At 36.8% G+C, this 22,952-nt stretch overlaps 1 protein-coding gene across 1 annotated transcript; it reads right to left on the reverse strand.

Annotated features, from left to right (window-relative positions):
* Positions 1-14,622: 14,622 nt before the first annotated feature.
* LOC112974234 (small integral membrane protein 10-like protein 2A) lies at positions 14,623-22,950 on the reverse strand (the record flags this gene model as incomplete). The annotated part of the gene is made up of 2 exons (XM_026082980.1): positions 14,623-21,214; positions 22,783-22,950. Coding segments are annotated over 2 exons (189 nt in total), but the record flags the coding sequence as incomplete, so codon positions are not given.
* Positions 22,951-22,952: the final 2 nt, after the last annotated feature.

The raw sequence follows: 22,952 nt of genomic DNA on the forward strand, positions 1-22,952 counted from the left end.
GGCCGTTGGGGGCTGCCCGCGGCCGTTGGGCGCCGCGGACAGCGGCCGGCCGGGGCGGTTTGGCGGGAGGCGCCGTGAGGAGGGAGGTCCCGTCGGGGGAGGACGGTCTGCGGTCACCGCGCAGGTCTGCGGAGCCGTCGCGGGCTTTGAAATTGTCTCGAGGGGGAAAAGGGCGGGAGCTGAGCGACGGCGAGAGCTGGGGGGCGGGTTGAGGCCGCGCCGTGGAGGAAGGGCGACAGGGTGGGTCGAAGCGTCTAGAAAGAAGCGCGAGGCCGGCGCCGTTTCTGCGAGGTGTCGGCTGGCTCTTGCGGGCTCTGTGGTGCCAGATGCCTCCCCCAGGACGGGGTCCCGAGAGGTAAATGGGCTGCTGCTGTAAACAGTTCAGGGGGTCCGTATTCCCTGCTGTGGTGATGGGAGGGATTTGCCCGCTCTCTGTCTCGGGACTCCAAGTATTCTGGTATTTCTGAAGTGCTCAGTGAAGCCCTTCAGTAAGACAGCGGCGGCCTCCCCGGTCCGCGAAGGTAAGCGGAGCTGCGCTGGCGCGCACCAGCCCTCCTTCTTTCCCAGACACCACTCCCTCGCTGCGTTTCTTAAAAACCTTTGGTGTCAAAATTTTGTTCGGAAAGGAAATTGTGGGAGGAAAGGGTCAGCCAACAGGAAAATATCAGGTTTTTCATTTCCCTATTGTAGGCTGGCACGGGACAGCACGCGGTCCAGGAAGCGCTCACCTCGCAACGCCGCTGCTCATCCGTGGTTACTGCGGGCCGTTTCGCTGAGAGCTGAGGTTTGGCTTTGACAGCTTCTCTGCTGATGAAGCATTTTCACTCATCGAGAAATCGTATAAACATCACAAGCCTTTAAAACGCCCCTCTGTGCTTCATATTTAAATTTTAAATCAGCTTTGTTATAATTCTAGTAAGTCAGTGTATAAAAAGGAGACGATTACACAGAACAGAAGCATTACCTTGGTAAGAGATTTATTTTGAAATGTGTATCTATAAAGTGCAATTACAGGATGGTTTTAAAACAAGTTTGAATGCAAAGATTAATTGACAGTGGGCTTTGAATATTTTGCACAGAGTGAACTTAATTTACATTAGATGGGTATCAGGTTTGTGAGAAAAGTTATATTTTTAGATTTGATTGCAGATTGTTTTCATTTAATCTACTGTTTTGTGCCTTTATATAAACATTATTTATTTATTTTGTTGCTTTTGTTTGGCAGTTTCTTTTTTTTCCTTCAGACAATTTCAGTATAACTTAAAATTAATTACTTTTGCTATAAGGAAAACTCTAGCGCAAAATAAACTATATCCTAATCACTGATTCTAATTACAGAGCAGGGTAAGCCATGGCAAACAGTCCTTTCCCACCAATTCAATGGCAAAACTCCTATTGACTTGAGTAGGAGAGGTACTAGTCTTTAAAATTCTCGTATTTAATAATAAAAATGATTCAGTGATGCAAGCAAGATACGAAAAAATGACTGTCCTATTGCAAGAAATGATCAGTTGGGCTATTTTATATAAATGTGATGCTAAAATCAGACAATTCCAAGTTTGTGATAGAATAAAAAACTTTTTTAAATAACTTTATTAATTTCCTAAATTAATAACTTGAACAAACAGTTTTTCAGTATTTGGCGTAGTTGAATATGTAGCTCATTCTGTTGCAGCTTTGAAGCATGTATCATTCCGTACCCTCTCAATGAAAGCTGTTCTTTGTTGTCCTGTTATAGTAGGATTGCTTATTAATTACATGAAATACAAGAGAGTGTAAAACTTACAGTGTCTTCTTTGAGGTTGTATGGCTCTGGAATGATGGCAGGTATTTCTTAAAACATTTGAACTTTTCAAACATATTGTGTATTTTGTAAATATGCTTAGTTTTGCAAGAATCTGATCCTGTAAGTGTTCTAGGACATAACACTTATTTTTGCATATAAGGTGCTTACTGGATAAAGCTGTTTAATCTTTAGGTGAGATGTAGGTGCGATAGAAACTTTTAAGATCAAACCATTTACCTTTTTGCCTCCTTTTCCTGTGTGTAACATAGGTTTCATATGCCTGACTATAAACCTAACTGGGACAGGAATAGATTTTTTTAAATTTACAAAATCAACTGAAGAATTACAGTGATAGTTCTGCTATGTAACTGTAGTTCTACTGTACCAGAACTACTCTGTAGTTTTTGGTAATTCGACAGTAACAACGCCACTATCATTGTTTACTAGGAAGCTCCTTACAAGCAAAGGAGCAGATGCAAGACAGGTTATAATCTCAACGCATTTTCAGACACGCTCCACTGAACTATTCCTACTCACGAGTAATTCTCTTGCAACTACTTTGTTTTCGGGAACTGTCACCATTCTTATGTTTTGAAATACATAAAAATTTTCTTATTCCCTCAGTATTAATAAAGGTTTCAATCAACAGTTTTCTAAAGATTGTCTCATCTTTTTTTCTTTCTTGCAGTCTCTTCTCTGGTCATAGCTCTGTTTTTACAACAAGTATGTTTTGTCAGTTTTAGATCTGCAAATCTAGCCTTTTGTGTTGGAAGAACTTAATAGTCTGTCATTCCTGTGAATGATATTCTAATAGCTGGTCTATTTAAGTTATTTTTAGGGAAAAATTAGAGATTCTTCAAAAACTGCTTCTGATTCCATAATGATAACAGTGCTATTTGCTGAATTTTCAGGTCATACACTTTGTCTTTATTTTCTTCTTTAGCTTAGTATCGCTTTTGATTAAGTTTCCACTGAGTAGTAATTTATCATGTGATTTTTCATTTTAAAGGATTAGGAACCCATCTATTATGATATTTGTCGCTACACAGAAGGTCGGAAAAGACAACTGCATCCCTCACATGATATTTTCAGGGTTTAAGGGTCTCATTAAATCTTGAGCTAGCAAGATTGCTATGGATTGCATTTTAAACTAGATAGCAAGAAATAGTGAATGAAAATTACTCTCCCCCACTTTTTTTTTTAATAATCAAAGAATTTAGGAGTAGAAGAGCTGTGCTGGTTATCACACCCATTCCTCGGCAAGAGTGGCTTCCATTTCTTCTGTATAGCTCTTTATCAGTTAATGAAAATTCTGGAAATCATCTTGATTTCATCTTCAGTTTACTTGTAGAAAGAAATAAGCTTAATCTTACTTTGATAAGTTTCTTCTTTCGATAATGTAAATGTTTCATTAATGTAAAACTCCATTTTATGATGATAGGTTTTCTAAACTTTGTAATTCTAATCAAAAGTATGATCTATGGTGATGTTCATTATATTGACAGTAGTAGGGAATTAAATAGTAACATTTTGTTAAAAGATGTGAGAAAATTCATAATTGCATTTCTTAACACAGAAAGAAATCAAGTAATTGCCATTGTGCCATCAGACTGGATGTAAGCATCAGACACAGGGAGATGGAGTAATGTGTTTTACTGTTGGAAGGAAGAAAGAATCTTTCAGATCCTAGTTCAGGTGGTAGTCATCCCGTATGCAGGTAGTCACGTTTCTTATGTCCTCAGTCAACACATCACTCATTTCCAAGTCTGGCTTATTGTGACTTGTGTTAGATTTGATAAGAAGGATTTTATTGTTACCTGTAAGGAGACCAATTCATGTGAAAAAACATCTATATGTATTTTATAAGAATACGATTAAATATAAAAAATACATAAAATATAAGGAATATAAAAATATTATTCTGTATAAGAATATTCTTGAACAATATAGATATATCTTACAAAACAGGATACATCTTTAAAGTATATAGATGTTCTGCAGCATTTTGTAAATGAGAATTACTTGTTTGATTTTATTACTTGTTCATTTAGATACTCACATGTTTAGAAAAATGATGCAAGTATTTCATTTCCTAAGACAATGTCTTGTGGATAATCAGAGTGACTGTCATTGAAACTCAGCCATTGTATTTGTATTAAAGAATACTTTTGTTTCAGCTCTAGACAATCAAAAAACTTTTATATATTAAGAAGCATTGCCTGATAGTTTCCAGGCAGGAAAGTCTTAGTCCATCATCATGTCTTTTTTTCCCTCATTTTTTATTTATCAGTACTTGAATAATCTGGTTTTCTTGAACCCCTAAGGCAAACTCTTTGACTTCCTCTGTCTGGCAGATGGGTTTTAGCCATGTATTGTTCCTTAAAAATTGTATGCTGTCACACACATCATATTTGTCTCAGCTGGAAAAATACATTTATAGAAAATCCTGTTTGCTGGTTGTCTTACCAGTTTCAAAAGAGTTTGCGCCTTTCATTCAGTCCAAATAAATTTTACGTGCAAGTATTTTATATTGCTTGGGGGAACATCAAAGCTCAAGCTTAGCAAGTCAAACATCTTTTATGAATGGTGCTTCTTCATATGGATAAGAAGCCCTTGCCCTTAAAATAGTCAAAGAAACAAAGTTAAATGTGCCTCTCCTCTAAGAATTTTGCACTGTTTTTTTTCCAGATGAACTTCTAAATCATATTCTGGATTTTATTTGCAGCTTATGTCAGGAATTGTAATTTGAAATATTTTGAGGTTTTTTTGAGACTTCTAAATGGACATAATTTACTCTTAGCATCAAATATTACCGGTTTTGGAAATCAGTGCTGGTTTCCATTGCGTAACACTGAGAGGGGCTGCTGGTGAGTCACTGAGTAAAGAACACCAGAGCGTCCCAGAGAGAAAAACCAAACATGTTAAACATCGTGGAGGTCCACCAGCTCTGTTATATTGTGATCTGAAGTACACTTTGCATTAGAACTTGCTCTACCTGTATTAATTATGCATACTGCCAGACACAAACAGGATGATTTCCAGTATGAGAGCTGTACCTAAAATAATCGAAAAAGAGGACTTGGATTCAAAGGACATAGAATGAAACCGATCATCAGTTGGATTTCGTATTGAGTTTGAGAGGGTTTTTCCTAACTAAGGAAAGTGAAAGAGCTTGATGTAAAGTAAGTGGAAGCCTGTTCTCCAAAAGAGAAAGCACTAACCAAGACCAGACTCTGTTCCTACCCTGAGAAATAGCCATAGTCTGTGATTTCACATCTTCTGGATAACTCCAACTTGGAGTGTGTAAAGGTATTGTTACGTGCTGCTTGCTGGTCCAGTCAAGGCGCAGGCTGGCGGCTGCCCAGGCTGGCATCCCACAGTACATCTGGCATCCAAGTGACAAGCTGGACTCACTCATACCGTAGAGTTAGAAGGGTTAGATCAGGTGCTCTTGCTGATTCAGCAGTGAGCCTCTGAAATACAGATGCATATCTCCACATGAGCTGGCTCAAATCTGGGCTGCTGGCTAGTCAGCAATGCATAAATCTGGAATTAATAAATATTGGACTATAAATTTAGACAGGAGTAGGAACTGGCAACTAATGACTGTTACTTTTAGTGCCCTCTCAGTCATGTTGATGTAACTGTTTGTGGAGCCATGCTGTAAATCACATCACTCAACACAGATTAAAAAATCCTAAAATAATCGTTTTTAACTTGAATTATTCCATTGATTAAGTTTACATCTTGGTCCCACAGGCAGTTGCATTGGCACAATTGCAGCATTGGTAGACTGTGACACAAAGATGACACGGAAAGAAAGAAGGGAGAGCAGTGGATGAGTTCTTAAATTTTGTCAGTGGAGACAAGATCCCTGTGTAACCCTAGCCTTGTTCTGAACTGCAGACTGTCTCAGGGGCTCTCCATCAATTTCACTGATCCCTCATGCTCAGCCTGTCAAACTGTGCCTATAGCCAGGTTTATATGTTTATTAATATGTGATCTGTGCAATACTAAATCACTTAAGGTACTGAATTGATCCAGTTCAAATATGAGCATGTAGTTGCATTCCTGTCAAGATTAGCCAACTATGAATTACGATGTTTAGACCAAGTTTTATCCCTGCTTTATACTATCATCAGGGAGACAAATGATACCAACTCTACCATAAAATTGTCAGGGGTAAAACCACCCTTCAGAATTGTGTTTTTTTTCTTTAACAAATTTGAACTGGTGGATTTAGTTTGTACTAAGTATTTTGTGCCATGTGGCAACCCTAAAACTGAATTTATGGAAGTCATGGAATCACAGTTGTATTCTGGTGAGAGCTGTCTTCAGCTTCTCTTGTAGGTTAATTTCTAAATACACAGTTCCTGTTGAATTCAGGTGCAAAAGGGGAAGTGATTTCTTGTTAAAAGGTGATGTGTAATACTTTAAGTTCCTACTGTCTCTAATCAAGAAATGTCTCTATTATATTCTAACTGGTATAGTTAGAAAAAAACAGGGTCTGAAGCAGAAAAACATCATTTAAATCCTTTCCTTCCCATGATTACACCAACTATTTTATTCCTTTCATATGCTTATAGATGTAAAAATAAGATAATCCCATACACTTCCTTGTCAAACAAATGTCAAACAAAAATGTCTTGGTATTTTTTTATCGTAAGAAGTGTACTTTCAATTTAAAAAAAAGGTCTTCACCTTAACTGTCTTTATAATGCTGTATTTCTCTTTATGGTCTTTAAGAAAGAAAAACTGTCTCTAACTACAAGATGTTAAGCAAGGGAAAGTCCAAGTTAAAACTTGGCAAGCACTAAAACAAAGAATTTTTCCAAGGAAATGGAGGAGACTCGTCAAATCAGTTCCTGATGTAACTCCATTTACCTCAGTGTAGTTACACAGAGGATGAATTTGGTACCTTAGAGTTCCTCTGTGGTAAGAAAAGGATTCCTCTGATCTCAATCAACATAGTATAAAATAATCATCTTTAAGAAACAAAATTGTAATTTAAGCCTGATAGAACTGCTCTCATTATTTTTAGTCTGTTAATATAACTGTAAAAGAACAATGGGTCTAGAGAACAGCAACAAAAAGGGCTTTATAAAAAGATTGTTACGTGATGATTTGCAGCTTACATCCTCAGCAATAGTTTTTTTGTGGGAAAGAAGAATTCGTGACAGATTGTTAAAATAGGGCAGTAACATCAGGGATAGCTTCCTATTCTTGTGCCAAAAGCTTTTCTCCAGGTTGCTTTATTGCATCTTTAACTTTTTCTTCCAATCTCATTCTTCTCCCCTGACCACCTCTAGTTCTGTTGTTCTCTCCTTCAAGTTTCCCAAGTCTTTTGGCTCCACTGTGTGTGCAGAGATCTCTGGTCTTTCTTTCTCTGGTTTCTCCTTATTTCTGAGTTTTCTAGGTTCTTCTTTTCAGGCGGAAACATTCAGCTGCTTTGGACAAAGATGACTGGGCTTCACCATAATTTCTTTTTAGATTTTAAATTTCAGTGTGCTTAAATATGAGATGCTTTAAAATAACTCATTTTCACTCTGAGAACCCAGCCTCCATATGTCAAACCGAGTACTCAAATATAGCTATACCAGAGATTCTTTTCATTTTAAAACCTTGTTACGAAACATCAACTCACCCCCCCCAATTCAGAAAATACTTTTAAAATTAACATATTAAGATCTTTAAATGGTATAATTTAAAAACAGCTATTTAGTGCATTAGTGCAATGAAATTGAAGTCAACAGTCTGGTTTTTATTCTTTAAACTTGCAACTGTCAGTTTTGATACAGAGGAAAGGATCTGTGTATACATGCATATAAAAGATGTGAAAATACAAAGGCATTTATTGAAAACAGACAAAACCAGGAAGATGATAAAATAGCAGAAGGAAGTGGCCTCAGATATAAAAACTTCTGCTCTGAATAGCAGAATTTATCACTGAAAGCTAAGACTGGCAAATTGCCATGCTTCAGATAAAACAAGCAAAAATTTTTTGACTTAGTGTACAAAAAAAAATAGATGTGTTTGAAAAACTAATGTCCTACAAAGTAATTCAAGAAAACATTTTATTTTTGAGTTTCCTTTCTTATGTGCCTTTTTGAGCTTGTTTATATTTTCAAACACAGAACTTACTTACATTTGTATAGATGTTAGCTCTGCTCTGAGGATATCTGCATCAGGTTTGTAATTGAGCAGCATTTAGCTGATCTCCAAGTATTCAAATTTAAACAAAGATGCTGAAAATATATTTCAGAACAATTTTTTTTGTTACTATCAAAACTATTTAAGCCCATTTTATAGAAAAATGATTCAACTATTTTAGACATCTACTGCACAATTTTAATCCACAAAGCTACTAAAGTGAATGTAGACTGCTAAACATTTTCATACTGGATAAAGAATGCTTTTTCATGGTGAGTATCTTCTCCATTTACTTAAATATTTCTGGGGGAAAAATCCGGAGCTTTAGGAAATGACAGGCAGTTGCACCTGAAAGACTTTTCACGTAAAAGTTTTGAAAAGCTGCAGTTGACTGAGGACACTTCAAAAAACATGAAAATCTAGGGGGGTTAATTCACTTATGGAGAATAAATTAGTTCTCTTCTGCAAGGATGTTTTCTGCTCTCTGGCTTGGTAAGGCCTCCATTCTGGTTTTATTCCTGCTAGAAGAGAAATCATTTCAGTAGAAGATGCATAGTGAGCACAGCTAAATTCTCATGACTAACAAAACCATGCCTTTGCTCTCTGTGCCCATCTCTAAGGCCTTTCCCAAACTCTGCGTGTATACAGGACTCCAAACCTGAAAAACAAGGTGGCAGATAAAACGAACAATTTCACCATCTTGATCAGATTATCAAGACTGATGATAGACTGTTGAGTACTATTTATTTTCTTAATGTCTCTCTCTCACTCCCATGATAAACTCCCATAACTTGTTGACAAGAACTGTTATCTTCTTCATATATTAAATGTATCCATGAAATAGTTTTAGATTTTTTTTGTATCTAAATCTTCAGTATCCTGATTGCTCCTATGAAATTTGCTGGTCCACCCTTTACAAAGAACAGTAGCCTAGCAGTTCCTTTTCTAGCTACTGTTTTTTCCATTATATGGTGTGGACTTTCTGCATAACTTACACAAAACTCTCCTTTCTGTAAATATTGCATTCCACTGTGGTTTAGTAATGCTGTGATGTACAGATATTCTTTAAAAAGAGATTAAATTCTGAGATAAATTCTTCATATTTTTCAGCTGAAATATTGAAACTGTAAAAAAAGATAATATTCTGTTTTTCTTAGATTAGGAAACTGCAGATAATGGCAGATAAATGTATACAAAGCAGTCTTCTAGGAAACCTGAACTTCTAACTAATTATAGACAATATATCAGAATGCTTACAATGTGCAATAGGAACAAGTAGAGCAGTAGCTTCATCACACTGGGAATTTGGAAGATTCATATTAATTCCAGAATAATGCAACAGAAAGGAAAGGTACATTTTTACCATGCTTAATGTAGCATGGATGTGTTTCCATTCCTTCCTACTTGATTTTTTACCATTTATGGAAAACACTTAGAACTTAAGCCGAATATTCCCAAGCTAAACAAGCAAAAATATGTATGTATGTGCATATACATGTAAATATTTATACATGTTTATATACATGCAGTCAGAAAAACACCATTTCATGTCTTATGCAAATGAAATAGTCTTTTATCTCTAGGTCCCAAGATTAGAGGCATCGCAGGAGTATAATGAGCAAAAGACACTCTGAAGGCTGCTACAAAGCTGGTGTGGATATACTACATTGGTTTCAGTCCAGTTTTGAACCAAAACATGGTCACTCACTTTCAATAATCAATTCTAATTGAAAATGGTAACATCTGCTTTGTATAAAAGGCAGTAATAGCCTTATTATCAATGACTGCTTGCAGTTCCTGAGAGATAATTTATGATCAAAAAAACACCAGGGACTAAAGCAATATAAACATTGTTAGCAAAAACTGTTATCAATGTAATCATTCAAAAAAGTAGCAAATTATACCATTTAATAAACCAGGATTCCTAGGAGTTCTCTCTTGAAGATGACCATGGGGCGTGCTGTAACTTTGGACATTGTTTATTTTCTTTTTATTACTTCTCAGCTGCTAAAAACTGACAATTTGTTTCAGAATAATACGGGGGGGGGGGTTGTGCTAGAAGCACAGTATTGGAATGTATGCAATGAATTTCAGAGCATTTCAGGAAGATATCATCCCTGTTTAGCAAAAAGGAAGTATTTGGTCCAGCATCACCTAATGAGTCACTGGAGAGACAAGAAAATAACTACAAGTCCTGTGCTCTGACTGTTAAGTCACTCATTCTTTCCTTTATTGTGTACGTAGAAGCATAAGTATGATCAGGTGAGTATATATTAAAATATTGGCAAATACAGTATTTTAGTAGAATTATGAATTTTTAGTATATGGTACTGGGAATTTGATTTATCGTTACTGGCAACGAGATAGACCACGACCAGAAACGTTAAGTAGTTTAAGTGGCTGTGATTGGCAAACCACTTTATCATTCTAAGTAGCTAAGTAATGTTGTAACACGTGGCTTTGTTTCCTTTGTGCCCTTTAGTATTCCCATGTAATATTTATCTAGGAGGCAACTGTGCTTTCCGTTTGAGTCATCGGGAAGATTCACATTGACTGTACTGTCAGTGGGCCTGGACTTTAAACCTAGTCTAAATTTAAAGGCATTCCCATAAAACGCGTAAGCCCGGACCTTGCAATTTAGTTCACGTAGGAAGATCCTTGTGCTTACAGGGCTCCAATTAAGTCAACAAGGCAAGGCATCAGTACTGATCTTGTGTGACTGGATTACAGGATTGAAGCTGTGATTTGCCCTCCTAAAACCACTTTAATTTACTTAAACAGATAAATCCTAGTATCAAATTTCTTATTGACTACACTTTCTGAAATGCAAAAAAAATCAGCTTGCTGGCTTTCTTCAGATTTAGAATGGACTACTTACCTCCTAATTCTGAATTATGATCAGGTGTGTGTAGGACTGAAGAGATAACCGAAATAAATAACAGGAAAAAATAGTAAAAGTATAATTTCCCTTTCCTGTAAAACTGATACAAAATACTTCTGCTTTTTAATTCCCTCTAAGCCCATTTCTAATACTTATTCAACACCACCTCGAAAAAAAAAAAGTGGGAGCCAGAGCTTTTTGACAGAGTTCGTGACATAAAAAATCAGATCGTATCTATATTGTCTCATCTCATGCTGTAATTCACATCTCCTCATCCTCTTTTGCTGGCAAAACGATCTTTCAAAATTAAACAAAACATGCTCAAAGTACTTTTTTTTTCTTGGTTGGTCGTCTTTTTTCTAAGTAAAGCATCAGCTAGTATCGGGGGGGAGACATTAAAGCAAATCTAAAGTAATTGTATGGATTTAAAAAAAATTATAATAAAGAGCTGACTTTAAATTCATTAGACTGTTCACTGTTTCTTATTTTAGGCTATCTGCCCATTTCAGATACTATTACTTAAAAAAAAAAAAGTGGGTGCATCTACTAATAGCGTTTGAATGCCAAATATAACAGCATATCGTTTATTCCTTACCTTTCAAGCTTTTGTATGTTAGTTTGAAGAGTCATCTTGTATATGTCATTATTTATCACAGCTAGAGTATCTGCTAGGAGATAGAAGTTCAGTTCCTTCCCAGGCAGATCAGCTGCTGGCTTTGACAAGGATGTATCAGTAACAAAGACTTTACTAGAGGTATTTTCACGGAAAAAGCATTCTTTTATAGTAACTATGTATACAAACATGGAATTGAAGCTTTGGCCAATGCTACTTCAATATGGCCTACAAAAAATCACTTCTAATGTGGAAGAAAAAGACACTGCTAAAATAGTCCATTCAGGAAAGGCTACAGTGCCTTATGGATACTGCATGAAAATACATTAGAATAAACTTTAAATGGAGCAAGTGCCAAAGAAGCTTGATGAAGTGACCATAATAAAAATCCAATGATGAAAATCTCTACAGACTTCTAGATTGTTGACATTGGCAACTAAGGAGTTTAGCTAAATAGAAAGAAAACAGAAAGTACAGTTAGCAATTGCAAGTTAATGATTATAAGCACAAAAGAAGATGTGAGGAAGAGCTCTGAAACTCATGTTTGACAGTGACAACACAAACCAGACAGCTTTTATTTTAACCTGTTAACAGATTGTGGGGAACACACCACATACCAAAGTGAAGGACTTGAAACCTGCTATAGTCTGTACAGATAGTATCACTCAGAAGGCAGCTGGAGGGGAGCAGAAGATAAAAGGCAGCTGTCTAACTGAAAACAGTTAACGTTTTCAGTCTTTCTTAGCTAGGTGGGGACAGACAAGTCTAGTTTCTGTGGTAGTCTCCTCTTTTCAGCCCGATTGATAGAAAATTCATCATCTACAAATCTGACTTAAAATGACAAATATCTAAAGGCGCACAAGCAAGTCCTTAGAAAGATGTTATACAGTATCATAAAAATTATTTACTTACATATCCAAAGAGGGGAAAAATCCAAATTAATACACCTATTTATCCTTTGTTTGGGGGTTTTTATTTATATTGAAATCAGAAGGAACCCATTTGAACAACTTCTCTGAACTGCATCAGAATGATTACATTTTAGAATGGCAAAAAATACATAGTACTCAGTTTGCTTTTTTCATTCTAGGGCATTCTTACTATGAGCACAGACCAGAAGTTAGAAACATTGCAACTATTCTAACTTTGGAGCAGGTCATACATGCATGCAGTCAATGTGCAATATTTGGAATGTGAGGGTAAGATTTGAAAGGGGATCTGAGAACCTGCTGCAGAACAGATTTTTTGGATTACAAGAGGTCGGACAGCGTCACTGTGCTCAGAAGGGTTATTTGTGAGTAACTCACAAATAAAGCGATTACAAGCTCCAGCTCCTAGCCCAAAGGAGAGGAGTTTTAAAAAAAAAAAAAAAAAAAAGGCTTGTCACTGCTGCTGGTTTTTTTGTTCAATGAGCAAGAGGTGAGCGTTTGACTTAAATTTTCATTTTGTTCCTTTGCCCTTAGGGATAGTTTCAACAGAATGCATAAGATTTGAAAGAATTACAAAATGTGAATACATGCGTGTATTTGTCTTTGAACTATGAGGTTAAAGATACATAAAGGAGCATTTTGATATGCATAGAAAATATTTATGATAATAAATAGGAATAGCACCAGCAGAAGAGTTACAAGGTGCTTTTACAAGCACAGCACAGTGCTTAAAAGTTAGACCTCTATCCATTTTTTTTAAATGAAAGGTAAGGCATTCTCTATATTTTTTTCAATCTTTTTCTCAAGAGATGTGGATGTTTTCAGCAGAATTTTTGTTTTTTTATGGCCTGTCATAGACCATCTCAAAGCCAAAGACCACCACCTTGAATCTGACTTCAGATCCTAATAGGAGATTGACACACCTGCTCTAGCATGTCTTTTCCCAAGTTTATTTGCCAGTGTATTCTGAACCCCTTGAAGTTACCTGTGTGCTGCAGGTATCATGCCTATATACACACACACATAAATAGACATACAAACCTACTGATAATCCATCTGAAAGTGATAGCAAAATTAATAACTAGGGCTGGGTCACATCACTGTGACAGTGAACGATCTGGAATGTTCTATCCAGCCAAAATATTACTTGAGTATGTATCATGCAAATTCCAGAAGCAATAAGGAATCTACAATGAAGTACAGAGAGAGTTGAGGCACTTCATAAACTGTGGATGTCTAAACATATGCCAAAGCCTCATAGTGCTTATTAAATTATTACATTAATTTCCCTCTCCCTCTCCTTCTTTGTTTCTGTTAAGATTGTTTTGAGGGAAATGACACTCAGCTTTTTCTTAATGATAAAAGAGTACATGTTAATTTTGTATTCAAGATGTCAGCCTTTGCTTCAGAGCTGTCAATACCATCTCTCTACAGAATAAGTACAGCACATAAAACAACAGCATACTTCCTCAGCATTTATCACTTGTGGCATCAAGGCCCTGAGAACAAACAAAAACTGTAAGTTAATTATGTCTTCCGAGCCTAAAATCAAAAATCGGCTGATAGCAGCTTTCAGAAGAGAGATCTGAAGGTTGAAGAGTTTGGGGCTTTTTTGTGTTTTTCATGCTCAACATTAAGCAGAAGATAAGTGTTTATTCCACTCCTTTCATGTGAATATTTTATTCAGCAAAAACCAACAACTCTGGAATATCTGTTAATACTAAGGTGATTTTAACCCTTAAGAGAAATATCCAGCAATGTTCTCCAGAGTTTCATAAGAGAATTGCTATGTTCTTTCTACACAGTTAGCATGAATTGCTTTACCCTTCTTAATGAGACTGCAGTACAAGATTAGAGCTACTTAGCTGGCAAATACCTTGGAATTGTATTAAATTATGCTGGTTTATTAAGATGTGGCATAAAAAATAGTGCAAGAAGAATGTCTATAAATATTGGTGTCTTAACACAATTGAGCTAGCCTATTGCTCAGATACCAAGTTTCCAAGGCGAAGCATAACCACACTTCTATTCTTACAAAGATTTTAAATTTGTTTGGTGTGATGGGATTTGCTAATGCACATTTCCCAGGTTTTATCTCTGAAAAAGCCAGTCCCTGTCTATCTGTGACTTTACATGGGCAGAAACAGGAGCTTTAAGTTATTTGTACATCTCATTTGTACATACTCATCCATGCAATTTATAGAATGAAAAATTGGAATGAGAAGCACCAAAACTAGCTCTCTTGTTCAACACAGCCAGAAGATAATTTTTAAAAAGGCTTTTATTTCTATTTTTAAATAGCTTGATAAAACCCATCAACTGGTATTCAGAGTTCAATTGTAAACATTTATAATAAGTTACCATTGCGTATTGATTTTGTACATTACACTATTGCAGTGACAAACCATAAGACAAGTCAAATTCAGCATAATTGTAAACTGAAATGCACTAAGAAAAACATATGCCATAACTGAAAATATTCAAAAGACTGATGTTTAACTCCCTCCTGTGGTGTAAGCAAGCAGCATCACAATTCATCAACAGCTTCCAGAAGCTTAGATAGTATTCTATATTATTCAAAAGTCTGTATTGACCTCATTAGGGCAACAAGTTTCAAGTTTACTATGGAAACTCCTTTCACAAGTTAAAAAGTGTTATTATAAAGTTCTAAAATACATACAAAGTTGTAAACATCTTTCTCTGCAAGAGAGATGGTTTGTGCCAGACTTCTCTATCTCTCACACTGCAATTAAAACAAAAAAAAACAAACAACAAAAAAACAGTAACAAACCCCACACTTAAAGCCCAAGACTAAGGCCACAGACTAAACTTGTTTTGCATGGATAACATCACAGTTCACAGGAAGTATTATATATGTCAGCATTTAAAATTAGTGTTAGTCACACATAGGGTGTAGAACCCATTTTCAAGAAAGTTCATGGAATACTCAACTTCGGCTGATGAATCAGGCATTAAGCTTTAGATTTACCTACTTTTAAGAATGAAAGCTTGAATTACATCCAGGTATTTGTCTTTGATAATAGATAAAAATTGACTACAACCAAAAGATTAAAGAACAGTGCTGCTTTTAGAAGATCTACCATTTTTGCAGTCAGGTTATATCTGTATAGATCTCCCACAATGAAGGAAGAGGAGAGATTTTTCAAAACAAAATATAAATACATCAAGACCAAAAAAATAAATGGAATCCTTTTGAGGCAGATTTTCTTTCTGGAAGTCCCTCGGGCCATTTTCTAAACAGATTAGATTTCAAATGGATCTTGTCATTAACAATGAAACAACCATCTGTACAGGTTTGAATCTTGTATCACAAATTCCCCAAAGACTAAGATCATTGAGATTTCAGGATGCAATACAGGATTAATTTCAAAGGACACACCAATAGAGTGTACTTAGTGGACGGGGGTACAGGAGACTAGCATGATGCTAGCTCACACCTCCATATTATTATTCTTATTTTCACACCAAATGTCAGCAGATAGATACGTGTCCTTATATTTAGTAACATGAGCTGATCCATTAATATTTTTATTTTCAACAAATTGTTTATTTGAAAGTTCTATCAAAGTTTTTTTTATTGAAGATTAGAGGCTTTGTAGTCTCAAATTTCAAAAGGGGAATAATCATAAATACTTAACTAAAAAAAATTCTTAAGTTTTTTTTTCTCCCCAATTATTGACTGCAGCATGGAAAACATGCATAAGTGTCAGAATATCTTATTCAGTGTGTTCTTGGAAAAAAGATTAAGATATTAAGGGTATATTCATAAGAAATTTTCAAAGTTAATGACTTAAAAACCCAGTCTGGAAGCCAGTGTAACTAATGTCTTAAATTTGACCACATTGTATTTGGTAAATCCCAAGTTCTAGCTGGAATTCTCAGCTGACAGATGTATGACAAGTTTGGATTACTAAATATTAGATTTTAATCAAAGCAGCTGCTGTGAAGAGGAAAAGCAGAATGTGTGTCACATTGGCTACCTACCACTGTCAGATAAACCACTTGTCATATACCCTAATGACAAGGTAAGTCATTACTTACATCTGTTTTCTGTCAATGTGTTGTACATAATTACTGGGGAGCGTTTCTGAAATGGAACACAACACCAGCATGTGCCCATGCTGAGAAATGGTGGGGAGGGAAGAGAAGGGAAATAAAATAGATAGAACCCAAACCATAATTTGAAAAAAACCCACAAATAAAAACACACACTTGACAATAAGTTGGTATATTAGAAAAGTGGTTATTGGCTTGCTCCTTCCAAAAATTAAAAGTATGTGTACCTACAAGGAGGGCCAAGGGAGGAGGAAAGGAGAAAAAAAGCAAGCTTTGGAAAAGTTTAAGTGCAGTCTTTACAGTCCTTAAAAAAAACTCTGAAAAAGCAAGAGGCTAAAAATGTCTACAGATAACTGCTTCATGATGCATGATGATGTATACAGATGATTTTTAAGATTGCACTATCTAGTACGACATTGAGAAGCACACCACCATCTCTACTGCATTTTGCATTGTAATGCCAGAAAGTAAGAGTTTGCATAAGCATTTCAACATCATACTGTGATAATATGGGTTTTACCCACATGCAGACTGTGTACACACATTGAAAGTTACCTTTTCTTTTGTAAAGCAGTACACTGTATAGTAACATTCCACTCCAGTGTATGTTTATGGGAAACTGCTAGGCAATTCTCTGTAAATACTGAATATTTTCTTACTCAATTTGTTTGGTTTTTTAATGGCAGAGGTCAAACTCAGGCAGGATCTGGACACTGATGAATGACATTTAAAAAAGCATTAGAGTTGATTAGGAGAACCCTTAAATTTTGCTTAGAAACCCCTCTTTTCAACCCCTCTTTTCAAGACTAATAAAAACAGCATGATTAGAGAAGGACCAGAGGTAAGAAAGCAAATCCTGGTTAATTTTAAAGGTCCCTTATCCCTATTAAAAATGTTATTGTTCTGCACTACAAGTTGTCCAAGTCAAGTCTCAACCCTAACAGCACATTTACTCAGAAAAGCTGTTTTCATATCTTACAGAGGCCATGAAACTCCCTACAAACTGATTCTTAGCCGAGACATTTTCCATCCTTTGAGATGAGTTAACATCAAGCCATTTGTATGAAGAGAACAGTGGTCTAAATATATTGTGTTTGATTTATATATAGTTTCAAAGAATTGCCATCATTTTGGTTCATTATTCTCCCTCTAAAGAGGAAAAACCTGTCATTTGAGTGTTGTCTCTGCCAGTTTAATAGTTTTATTAGTGCAAGAATATTGCTTTCAATTTATGACCTTCCCAAGCTTAAAGTGCAACATATTATGTGAGATTTTAAGCATACTAAACTATCCTTTATTTCAATTTCACACGGAATGTTCAAGTTAAAGTTACCTTTTAGGTTTTAAGCAATAAAATCCAAGGCAAAGTACATAAACTATGTTAAAATGGATTAAATCCACTCACTTGAGATATATTCTTTAAAACTTGTGTTCATTATACATATAATACACAAATACCCATCATGTTGCTTATCTGTATTGTAGTTATTTAAAGTGATTCTGTAATAGCGATTAAAGGCCACTCACTCAATGCAAGTTTTGCTTACGACAGGACTATATTATCTGGACTGTGATACATAATACAATCCAACATTCCAAGATCCCCTCCTGAATAGGCTTATTATCCATAAAAAGACAACTCCTGGCACCCCACTGTACATACATTTAATTTTAAATTTAAAGATTGTTTCTCTTGTTTTTTTCCTTTTTTTTTTTTTAAATCACCACCAATAAGTGCATAAAACCAGGATTAATGCTTTTATGCCTTCAGCTACTCTTCTTGCTTATTAATCTAACAATATTACTTATAACTTTTTTGTATGTAACTGTGGTTCTATAAGCACACAGTTCCCAAATGATGTACATCAGGGAAGAGAACACTCTAGGCCAAGCCGCTCAGCTGAACAGAATGGCTCTTGAGTAGTAACTACAGGTACAGCTGCACCAACAGGCTCTTTATAGAGGAAATCCAAGCAATCAATTGTGGAGGCAGGGTTGTGTCTAGGTACAAAGGTAAAAAAGCACACTATACAGGAAGAGAGTTTTTCCTTTACCTATATAGTTAATTATAGAGATCAAGATGCAGTTGCACAATGTTTTCTTTAGCAATCAAGCCAGCTTAAGTAGGTTTCAGTCCCTCCCCACCTTCATTCCTGTGCTTTCAGCTCTGCCAGCTGTTTTTAGGGTCAAGCTGTATACAGGGACAATTTAACACCATAACTCCAATAAGCCACAAACTTTTGGGGAAATGTCTGTTTCTGGCATTTTGGGTTTTAAATTCACATTATTTCAGCAATCTTGATCCACAAACACTTGGTGTTAATACCACTGCAAGGGTGATAAACTTCAGCAGTGGAGAGGGGAAGGAACAGCATGAACATCTTGACTGCAAGGAAACTTGCTGTCAAAATAATTACTTATCATATATAATCCATTATTACATTGAGGTTTCTGGTAATTTTGTGACTAGTAATCATGTGGTCAAAAGTCTAGAAGTTAAACAATTAAGAGCCATATACCCATGAAAAAGTTATTGTCTAAGTTAAAAGAAATGGCTTTTTCCTCTCTTCTAACATGCAGGAGAAAGAGTCAACCAATGGGGATAATAAAAACACAAAATACCATTTAACAAAAGAACTAGCGTAGCTTACTTTCAGCACTCATCTATGCTTAAAAAAATGCTAACATTTCTCCCCATAACACTGATAACTGGCATCTCATCTTCATAATGTCAGGCTTCTTACATAAGAAGGCTTTTGTGCAGTGAGCTAACACACAAAAAAACACTACGCTAGAAACTCTACTGGCTTTCCAGGTGAACACAATTCAGACTGAATGCAACATTGCTTATTCTGTTTCCAGAGTGAAGTAAGCTAGAGAGCAAAAGGGATACTTAGTGTATGGATCACTAGCCTAAGTTTACTCTGCATCAAGTCCTCACTTTTAATTCACAGTAAAGAGCGAGCTGAAAGGCATCCTAACTCACCATATCAATACTCCCCTCTTCAGGCAAATCCACAGAGCACATTAAGCCCATCTATACTAATTCCCTTTGCTGAGAATTTCAGGCACTAGGTTTGACCTACTGCACATTAAGTTTCCCCATTTAAGTGCCCAAAGGAACATATTCCTGCAAATTCTTATTCACAAGTAACTCTATTGATTTCAACAGGCTTGCTCCATTCTTTGCCAAACACTGTGGAAGTCTGTCCCAAAGCCAAAGTCAACAGACCCAGAAATGATTACTATGCTTCAGTGATAACAATTGCTTTTTTTCAAGGAAAGGAAATGTTCCCTTAGCAAATTATTTATAGGGTGCCCATTTAACTGCAGCCCAATGAAGTTCATGAGATATTGTTTAAATTAAAGCAGTACCATATTTGAAAGAACACTGCTGAGAATTATGCTTTGTTGGACACCCCCCCCAAAACCTTTTTTAATAGGTTTCTAATTCAAAGTGTTTTAATGACCAGTAGTTGCTGTTGGATTCAGAGTGGGAGTTCAGTTCTACAAGGAAGTTTCATTAGAGATGATTGTAAACAGTAGCCGGAGCACTTGGCAAATACAGAAACAAAGGATCCAAGCTAAAGAGTCAAACTGAGTTCTAGTCTAGTGTTAATGGGAGACCTGCAGAAGTCCCACACAGTTTTAAGATTAAGTTCTCTCCACTCAGAGGCAGATATTCTGTATTAAAAACAATCCCTGTTATTCAACAGCCAGTTTTACTAGCAATTACACAAGTATAATTTTACTTTAGCTGTCTACTTCTCACTAAAACCTTAACTGTAACCTTGTCTCTGTGATTTAATCAGTTAAATTCCTATTAATGTTAAAAATAGTAATTAAAATTTTAGTATTTTTACCTTTGCTACTGCATGCCAGAAACCTGCTAGTGCAAAAGTTAGCACAGAAATTACTAGCTGTATGATGTGAAAATTATTTGTCATATATTTTATGCTTGAAAGCATTTTCTTATATCCAATTGCTTGCTCTGAAGCTACAATGTTTAAGTAACAAAGAAAAAAAACAGGGTTTCTGGTTGTTTAAGAGTCCCATAGTATATTCACTCAGCGAGGCAACTGAAATAGAATAAAGATCAGAAAGTCCAACAAATTCCAGCTCCTCAGGAAATGGAAGCTGCAATTCATTCTGGATGCTGCCACTCATTTCCAATTCCAGAAACTGCAAGTTTTGATTATACTGCAACTTTGACAGCCAGAAGTGTGCAATACATACAGTGTTGTCTCCTGGACAGCACCAGCTACTCAAGTCTCTAGCAAAACAAGCTTTCTCCATCCAGCCCTTTACTGAAGTACTGTTAATGCAGAGAGAAACCTTATCAAGTCTGTCTTTCTCAGAAGAAAAATGCAGACAAAATGAATCCTTTGAAGAAGCAGCTGTACTCGAGTTTCTCCCTGCTGATTCACTCAAACTCAGAAGCATTTCCTTGCCAATATAATGCAGAGGTATAGTATTAAAGACTGAACAATTCCTGATCTTAAAATAAAGTAATTCTTTTTGTAAACTGCTACTACGATTTTGAGAGTTGTTCAACAAAGAATGTATGTGTTTAAGGCGAGTTGCTGCCTTGCGATGACCTGGGCCACTTTCATATGCTTGTTTCTGAGTTAAGCCTTCTTTCTCCATATTCCTATAGGAGATAAGCACAGCTTTGCTCTTTCATGACAGGCTGAGTTTGAAGAGCATGACTGACTTTAGTTCCAACATAAAGCACAAGCAGCATATCAAGCCACAAGTCAGTGGATCTCAATATGGACCTAAAAAGAAAGAATACAGAAAGTTAACACGTTAATTTCCCACCCCAGTTTTGTTTTTTTTTTCCAAACTCATCTCAAAGAGAGCTCAACTTTTCTTCTAGATCCCAATTCCTTTTGTGACCAGTATATGGAAAAATAATTTCTTTAACATAAAGAAAAAGAGTAACCCAACTCTAGAAAGCAACAATAGTGCAAACAGACTGGTCTTCCTACAGGTTGCTTGAGCACATCCAAAGGAAGAGAAGGAGGCAGGGGAGGGAAAAAAGGTAGACTCAAACTTTCTTCTGTAGTTTCAGTTTAGCCTGTTAGGAACTCTGTTTTGATAACGAGCAAAGTGAGTCAGCAAATCAGCAGCTAGAGAGATGCACTGCATAACAGTACAATTTTATTTAACCAATAAAAAAAAGCAGACTTTTAGCAAACAGATTTAACAGGAAAGGCAAGTGTCAAAATCATTTTCCTGTAAACAAAAATACCTGCTGAAATCAGTCAAAGACAGAACACCAGAAACCAAGTATATATTGTTCAGAGCTTCCCAAAGAGAACCAGTCAGACTGGCTGCACCAGCATAACGGAGGTTTAGCATTTGTATTGTAGTCAAATGATAAGCTGATGCTGTTACAAGAGAATTATGTGCCAACACAGATAACAAGCAAAGGGAAGGCCTTTTTAGCCCACAAGATTACTATGCTGCATGGATAATTCTTGGCAGCATGACTCAGTTTTAAACTTCAGAGTTGTAGGATAAATGGGTCCCAAAAATAAGAGGGGCACACCGCATTTTAACTTCTCCTTATTTCATCTCATCTTGTATAAATCACAACCTGCAACCAGGCTCATCCTTTAACACTCAGCCACTAGCCAGATGTCAAAACTTTCATTAAAGCTCTGTTCCTCAGCCAAAGGAAAGTGGCCACTCTTCAGTAAGAGCAGATGATGTGATGACCTGTAGCCTGCTTCTGCTGCAAGTTAAAAGCAAAGCTTTCATTGCAAACCCAGCCGAACGCCAGCCCTGCAAAGGGTGAGCGCTCTCCGTGTGGTTTGGTCAGAGTCGGTTTAGGGAGTTCCCCATTTTGTGGAAGCGTGCTCAAGACGGAAGAGCTGTAAATTAAATTTGAACTGTCATTTGCATGCAGTGGCATTATCATTTGAAACTACCTCTACATTTTCCCCGCTATAATTGTTTTCAGCTTAAAAAAAAATAAACTCAAGCAGGAAATTATTTTATTAGCTCCACAGAAAGTCTCAAGAACACAGTATCAAAACACATACATCAAGTGAACTTGAAGATAAAAATACAGTTAACTATAACTTAGTAACAAGAATTAAACTTCATCTGAAGCGGTATACAAGCCACTGGCAGAACGAGCGGTGTAACTGCGCCCTCACGGCATCAGAGGCGGGCGGGCACAAGGACAGCGCGGGACGGAGCAGCGCCCACCGCCACCCAGGAGGATCCCCTCGGGGGCAGGGCGGCCGGGCAGGGCCGCGTCTCCACCGGGCAGAGCCCTGCCCCGCCGCCCGCCCGCCCAGCTCGGCCAGGCCCCGCCGCCGCCGCCGCCACCCACCTGCAGCCGCACGTTGAGCATCATGGAGGCGACGATGTAGAGGTAGGGGAAGTTGATGCGGAGCTTCCAGGCCAGGTCGAAGAAGATGAGGAGGGTCCTGGTCAGCCCCTTGCAGAAGACCCCGTAGGACCTGGCAGCGGCCGACTGGGAGAGCCTGGCAGCCAGGGCGG

Source organism: Apteryx rowi, unplaced genomic scaffold (genome assembly GCF_003343035.1).
Source record: "Apteryx rowi isolate R43461 unplaced genomic scaffold, aptRow1 scaffold_6, whole genome shotgun sequence".
Lineage (NCBI taxonomy): Eukaryota > Metazoa > Chordata > Aves > Apterygiformes > Apterygidae > Apteryx > Apteryx rowi.